The 7683-nt window shown below is 46.6% G+C and overlaps 1 protein-coding gene across 1 annotated transcript; it reads right to left on the bottom strand.

The window, feature by feature from the left end:
• Positions 1-6601: 6601 nt before the first annotated feature.
• Positions 6602-7417, bottom strand: LOC127015501 (vomeronasal type-1 receptor 92-like). Its single transcript, XM_050895479.1, has one exon. The coding sequence runs from the start codon at positions 7415-7417 to the stop codon at positions 6602-6604; it is 816 nt and encodes a 271-aa protein (XP_050751436.1).
• Positions 7418-7683: the final 266 nt, after the last annotated feature.

Raw genomic sequence — 7683 nt, 5'->3', positions numbered from 1 at the left:
GGGCACAAAAGGTCTTCAGCACCTTCCAGGAAGCACTCGGTGGATTGCAGGAGCAGACTCTGGGAGGTGTCTGAAGCAGTGTGCCAGAGTTAGAGAGCTGCAGGTGGATTTTATAGTTGCAGGGCAACGAACTGGTAACCCTGCGTGCGGGGTGAACGCCACCCAGGACCTTGGTGCCCCATGTGGTACCTCAGCACCTCCCCAAAGCCTCTACAGAAGCTTGTGAGACCTGTCTTGGTCTGTTGAGACCCGTCTTGGTCTGTTGAGACCATGATGCTTTCTTCTCACTGCTCTGCTTGGATTGCTTGTTTTAGGGGAAACAACGTGGTTTATTGTTGCTTGAGATATAACTTTTACATTTACCTTAAACAGAGAAATTTAAATAAAAGTAACAGGCACGCTCAATCTAAATGGCGCCTTAGTTCTTGGAAACAAAACTGCAAAATGAAGACGTGCACGAAACCAAGATGAAAACAAGACAAAGGAAAATGAGGTTCTGCTTGCATTGGTCTCTTGTTCTAGAGTTACTGAAGTTTTTATGCAAAGGGGACAATTTGTCAGGGCTCTGCCTCAAGAGCAGAACTGCAGCCCTGTGTGCTCCCAGGTTTCTGCTGACTGCAAGCAATGCTTTGTGGTCCTGCCTCGGTGAGGCTGTGAGAACGCTAACAGAGCTCAGTTGGAAGTTATATGAAAACGACCCCACGAGGTGGGACCTCATGGTTATCTCCCCTTGTTTTCCTTTTCTCTACTGAGTTCAGGTGATCACAGTCATTAGCTGTACAGTCGTTTGCAAATGGGGTACCGTAAACTCGGTTCTCGCTGCATGGCAGTTCCCATTCGTTTTTGTTTTCCTGCTTTAGAGTCCACAACACATCAGAAGGCGCTCCAGGTTTGAAGGCTTGAAACCATTGCGAGGTTTGTCCCACTGTGTTGTGTTTCGTGGCAGTTCATTTCTGCTCTGAAGATTTGAGTGTCTGGTCCAGTTCAGCCACAGCTCCTTCTGGGGCAGGCGTTACTGGCTGAGTGATGCGGGGAGTGAGGCTTGGTGATCGGATAAAGGCCTCTTTCGCCTTAAAAGCTGGGAGAAGATTTGAAACAAATAACGCCAGTAAAAATATAAATCTAAAAGAAATCCAGCGAGGCTAAGGATTTCCTTGAGCAGGTCTTCAAAAATGTTTGGAGATCGAGACTGCTGTGCTAATGGGGGATTAAAGAAAAAAATAGTGGTGAAGTGAAATCCCTAAGACTGAAATTCAGACGCTTTCCTCCCGCACGGCCGCAGAGGTGGGGATTTACCTTTTCGATATGACTCAGCCCCGCGCACTGGAGCCCAGCAGACAGGGCGCTGGCTTAAGCTGCAAGAGCGGCGTGGGTGAGAAGTGATTCTCAAAAATTTCCTGGTGTGCACGGAAGCAAAACCCAAACCTTTCAGAGGCTCTTTGGTGAACAGTGAAGTCGTGCAGGGTGTGTGGATTTGGATGTCCCTGATTTCAAGCAGGGGCTGTCCCCAGTTAATGCCCTGACCGCCTGGTTTGGACCATGTGGCTGTGACTGCATCTGTGTGCGTGGATGTCTTTCCAACAATTCATCTGCATTATTTCCTTCATCTCTTTTGGCTATAAATTATACCAGAAGGCTCCTAACCAACGTTTCTTGGGAATGGACACATTCCTAGAAAAGACTTGTTCTTCTAGACCTGCGTTTTCTGCTGGAAATCATCCTTGACTAACTCCGTGTAGCTCATCTGAGCTTAGTCCCAGCACCGGGCAGGTTACTTTTCTCTGCCTGGCGTTTTGTAACTGAAAATCAGAGATAAAAATATTGGCCTTCTACACAAAGTCAGTCCTGGGGAGGACAGCCATTATATAAATAGCGGTGGTGTTAATGTTCAGTAGTTGCTATCGTTCTGGATATCTTTTTCGTACAGTGCTGCTCCGACAGCAGAGCTCTCTCCTCTCCGCTCTGGCCTGCCAAGCTGTTTGTCTAGAGCCTTAATGAGCTTCCTGTATCTTTTCAAAATGTAAATTGTAACCAATTTAGAAGTCCTTAGTTAAGAAGTCAGTCACTGCAGCTCCAGTTTAATTTCACCTGTCCCTTCCCTTGTTTCCATTAAAACCCATTTAATTAAAAAGGCTATCTCGTTCTCAGGGCAGTCATCTCCATTTGAAATAAATGTCCCGCAAAGTCCGTGACTCGGCTGACAACATGCGAGTAGCGACCAAGACCTGGATGATCAGGCTTTCCAGCACAAATTAACTGTTCTTCTCTCTCCACATATCCACCAGCACGCAGGGAAAAGAAAACCAGGGACGTTGAAATGCAATTTGGTTTCTTTGCTGCACGTGGGCATGTGGAGAAAACAGGGGTGCAGTTGCTGTAACCCAGCAATACCTCTCTTGGGGTGTCCCCAGGGACTGATGGGGGTTTGCAGCTGTAATGCAATTGCTGCTTGAGGTAAGGCTTTAGCTGCAAAAATCCATGTTTCCAGCCAAGTTACTTAAATCAAGTGCGCTTAGCTGGATTGCAAACTCCACTTAATGGGACTGTTGCTCACCATTTAACATCTTGGTTTTGGCATGAGCCAAAGGTTGAGTCATAGCCTGGATTTCTCTTTCTGGATGCAACGCAGAAGAAAGCATTTTTACTTTGTCTCGTGTCCTGGTTTCGGCTGAGACAGAGTTAATTTTCTTCCTAGTAGCTGGTACAGTGCTGCGTTTTGCATTTAGTGTGAGAATACTGTTGATAACACGCTGATGGTTTAGTTGTTGCTAAGTAGCGCTTATCTTAAGCCAAGGACTTTTCAGTTTCCCGTGCTCTGCCAGCAAGCAGGTGTGCAAGGAGCTGGGAGGGAGCACGGCCGGGGCAGCTGACCCGAACTAGCCAAAGGGGTATTCCATACCATGGAACGTCATGCCCAGTATATAAACTGGGGGGAGTTGGCCAGGAGGGGCGGATCGCTGCTCGGGCATCAGTCGGTGGTGAGCAATTGCATTGTGCATCACTTGTCTTTTCTTGGGTTTTATTTTTCTCTCTTTTTTTGGTGATATTTCTTTTTATTACAATTATTATTATTACTATATTAGTAGTATATTTTATTTTACTTCAGTTATTAAACTGCTCTTATCTCAACCCACAAGTTTTACTTTTTTTTTCCCGATCCTCCTCCCCATCCCACTGGGAGGGGGGAGCGGCTGCGTGGTGCCTAGTTGCTGGCTGGGGTTAAACCGTGACATCTTGGCTAGAGACTAAATTGTGGTTCTCCCAGACGTTGTCTCTGGGACAAAGCCTCCCTTCCTCTGAAGGCTTCTTCCTGCCTTTCTCAGCATCCCTTTGGCTTGTGCCTTCCCTCTGTGCTCATGAGCACGTGGTGGAATGCGCCAGGGAACCAATCCTGGCTTCTGATAACCTTTTTATCACCAAAAGACGTGTCTGTGGAACAACAGCATTAGAAAATACTGGTGTAACCCAAGAGTGGACTGTTTGTCTGCCTGAGTTCATCTCCCTTTCAGACTGCTTCAGTGAGGCTGAACAAGCCCAGGTCCTCTTGCTCCCTACCCTAGCGATGCCAGACTTCTCTGCACTTCTTCATGTGTCTGTCTGTCTTTCTGTCTTGAATTTGAACGACTTGGCCAGATGAGGTCTTGCCTTGCGCATAGCACCATATGAACATCCTAATGAACGTGGTCAGGAGGCTGGAGCACATGACACAAGAGGAGAGGCTGAGGGAGCTGGCTTGGTGTAGCCTGGAGAAGGGAAGGCTGAGTAAGATCTAATTGCTCTTTTCAGCTACGTAATTAAGATTATAGAGAAGGGAGAGCCTGACTCCTCTCAGAGGTGTGCAACGAAAGGACGAGAGGCAACGGGTGTAAGCTGCAGCAAGGGAAATTCCAATGAGATTCAAGGAACAATGTTTACGCCGTGAGGATGGTGAAATGCTGGACCACAAGCCCAGAGAAGAGGGGACATTGCTTTCCTTGGAGGTATTCAACACTCAGCTGGACGAGGTACCTTCCAGCCTAAATTTTTATGCAATTCTGCAAATGACCGCAAAATAAAACAGAAGGAATTGCATATATAAGAAGAGACCAGTTTGAATGCAGCACGCGCAGTCTCCTTATCTGGCTTTGAAATAACACTACGCCATTCCAGCAGCTCCTTGCTGATGGCTGGCCAAGAGCTAAGCAAGCTTCATCAGCAACGTGGAATATTTGCTTTTCTACTCGAACGGCATGGAGTTCACAGATAACTCTGAGAGCAGCAAGGCTACTTTCATCTCCCTGGAGCTAATCCAAATAGATTATGTTGCTGGAGGAAGTTGGGGGAGAGCAGGAGAAGACAGAGTATCTTTATTTAAAAATAAATTTAAAAAAATCCTTAAAATCAAAGCACTTAGTAGGTGTCTAGCAGGATCGGGAGTTACCAGTCCTTGCTGGTACTGCATTCATCGCCTCTGTTACGTGTCTCGACTGAATTGCCGTCTCTCTCCAACAAGTGGTGCTCCTAGCTAGTGTTAATTGCGCAGTGCAGGAAAAGGAACAGAGCAGTTGTCTCTGTTGTACCTCATCTGTGGATAAATGGGGGAACGTAGGATTGTGAGCACTGTCAGGCTGGATTAGTCTCAAGGCACATGTAATCTAGTACCTTGCTTCGATGGCCAACACAGCAGGTTTCCAGGGGTCATTTTGAAAGCTGTATGGAAGGCTCCAGAGGAAGAATCAATTCTTTTCTCCCCTTTTCGCTGAAATATTGCACTGTCTGCCTTCCTTGCAGGGTCAACTTTCAAACATCAGGAAGATTTCTAAAAGCCTCTGGAAGGCTGTGAGTCGCTGGTGGTGGTGTAAACCCCCAGTGGGTTGTAGAGGCGAGTGGTTGGGGTTGATGCAGCGCCCTGGGCTGCAGGGACAGCCAGGGAAGGCAGCTTGCATCCCCCGGGTAGGTGGGAAGAGGTCAGAACTGATACATGGCCTTTGCCAGGGGCTACCAGGAGTCTTTTGCTGCCTCTGTGTATTTTACATGTGCAGTGTGCATTGAATCATGAAAGCCCGGAGCCTCTAAAAAAAAAAAAAAAAGGACAGGGAAACCCAGGCAACATTTGTCCCTCAAAAGCAGTCAGAAAAGCACTTTCGCAGGGATCTCTTTCTGCAGGAATCTATCTCCAACAGAGGTCAAGATGCTCAGAAACGATCTTTGCTCTGGGCTGCAGAGCCTAAAGGAAAAGAAACTGACCTGGATCCCCTGGAGGGAGATGCAAAACCAGTAACCCCATCAGAGGAATTCACTGGATTTCACCTGCCAGTTGCAACTAAATGATTAGGGAAAAAAGCAGTGTACAAGGCTAGGTAGCTCCTGGGCTAGATTTCTGCATAGCCCATCCCTTGTTGAGCATCTGTTAAAATGCCCCAGGCACTTAGCACCCTCTCTGGATGGCAGGCAGGTTGTTACCCCAGAGGTATATACCCCAAAATGGCAAAAGATGCCTACATACAAATATTTGGCAGGTTTGTGTGGACAAGAAGAGACCCCCAAAGCCCCAGGAGCTGCGTTGCAGGTATTGCCATTTTAGAGGGGGAGCACAAAAGCAAAAGGAGGTTTTTAGGCAGCACTAGAAAGGAAGGGAAGCACCTTCTTTCAGCATGTCAGCTAACATTATGCATAATCACATCCGTCAAATCCAAATAATAACGGAAACAAAATTTTTTTTAAAGATAGAATGGCACACAGGAAATTTTCCTTCTTTTATTCCCAGACCCCTGCTCTTGGGGCTAGGAGGGAAAGATACATAAGTGTTTGGAGTTACATTTTCCTTTATTTTCTCAGCTGTATTATACACAGATTGATCTGACACGAGAATCCCTGGCATTGTGACTTCATGATTTCTGTTTTGTTGAGAAATGAATGTTTGGTGCTGGAAGCCATAAACTTCAAAAGCATAGCACCATTTGCCTGGTCATATTTTCATCTTCGTAAAATCACAAATTCCGAAAACATAATCTTGCAGTAATTTTTCGTAGACTCTAACAGTTCTGCTGGCTGCCCGCATTCGTGCAATGCCTGCGCTTTCAGAGGACTTTTTGTTACTTGTTTTCTCTCAATGAGCTATTGTGGAAAAGGAAACGCTTGCCTGCCAGTGACAATACTGAAGAATGCCTACTTTCCCTCTTATAGTTTTCAAAAGTAACAAGTCCTTAGGGACTATATATACTTGATCTCTTGTTTATTATGGGCTGTCGCTGACTGGCAATGAGAGTATTTCCATTTGCTTTTGTCTGGCTGAAGGTAAATGTTTACCTGCTGCTGCGCCTTTTGAAATAAGCTTTCTCTGGGATATTTTCTGCGACACATCTCTGGGGCGAATCCATTGTTTGATGTCTACTGGATCTTTTTTCTGATTAGTTCCCTCATCTGGTTGATGATTCCCCACAATGTTATATCACAGGGTACAAGAAGAAGATCGATGGGAACTCCCTGAATTTTAAGCACGATCCAAGAGATGGTTCCGGAAAGCTGGCAGGGCTTTATCTTAAATGCCTGAGGAAATCCCGCATAGAGGGCATGCTTTTCTGTCTGGAAAGTTGAAGAACCCACAAAGGATTTTGAGAGGTTACACCTCCGTGCTCTGGACAATGGTAGGCTTCTCACATCTCAGGCACCAGCAGGCTTCAGTGAGGTATTGTCTGACTTTCTTGTAGCCAAACACGATGACATAGGAACTGGATGAGTAATCGATGCAGGACAGCACTCCGTAGCAACCTCTGAGGATGCTGTTCTCAAAGTTGTGCTTAAGGAGTCCTGAAACAAGAGCAATCCAGGTGATGTTGTTGGAGAGCCAGCAGACAACGTAAACGGAGAGCAGCGAGAGCAAGATTTTGGTCGCCTGAGCCGTGTGCTTGTTCCAGGTGCTCCCTGTGGTGGAGGCAGCCCTTGTCTTTCTCCTTTGCCTCCAGAGGAGGTCAATGATGAATCCATTCAGGACTATCACAAGGATGATGAAGATGAGATCCAGGGTGATGGATGCGTAGGTGGTGAACTTCATGGTGAAACTCCCTGGAGAACTTAAGCGAGTGCTGGTAGCCAAGCATGCAATGGTTTCATTACTTATGCTCTCTGCTGTTGTGTTGTACTGAAGGTAGGGCAATTGGAAGACGATGCTGAAGATCCAGCAGCCAGCAAGGATGCTGTTCACATACTGCCCTTGGTGCCTGTAGATGAACTTGGACCAGGGATGGTTAGGTCTGTGGATCTTTATCAAGTGGAGGAAACTTAGATTCTCCACAGACCAGATGCTGATCAGCCTCAGCATGTGATACGTGTAGAGGACGATGCGGTACCCCCTCTCACCAAAAACACTGGTGCTGGCAAAGGAGAGGACTGCTGGGACCTCTTTGTAGCAACAGAGCAAGAGGTTCACCAGGGCCATGTTGACAATGATCCTGTCTAAGGGCTGAAGGACTTTATCAGTAATGCCATCCAGCACAAAGGCAAAGAGCACAATGATGTTGCCTGTTGTGCTGGTAAATGCCAAAAGATAAATGAAAATGGAAATAGAGTTACATACCATAACTGATGCCTGAAGAGGGGCTCCCATAGCCTTCCCAGCTGCTTTCCTAGCTTCTTCCTCCTTGCCTTAGCTTCTTGAATCTACCACATCTGCATCTGTACCACATCTCGGTGGTGGCAGAGTTG

The sequence above is a fragment of the Gymnogyps californianus genome, chromosome 4 (assembly GCF_018139145.2).
Source record: "Gymnogyps californianus isolate 813 chromosome 4, ASM1813914v2, whole genome shotgun sequence".
Lineage (NCBI taxonomy): Eukaryota > Metazoa > Chordata > Aves > Accipitriformes > Cathartidae > Gymnogyps > Gymnogyps californianus.
This window is presented reverse-complemented; position numbering and strand designations above follow the sequence as displayed.

What these genes read in the sequence shown, in the direction of transcription:
- LOC127015501 (XM_050895479.1), bottom strand. Translation starts at nt 7,417, where the DNA reads ATGGCCCTGGTGAACCTCTTGCTCTGTTGCTACAAAGAGGTCCCAGCA.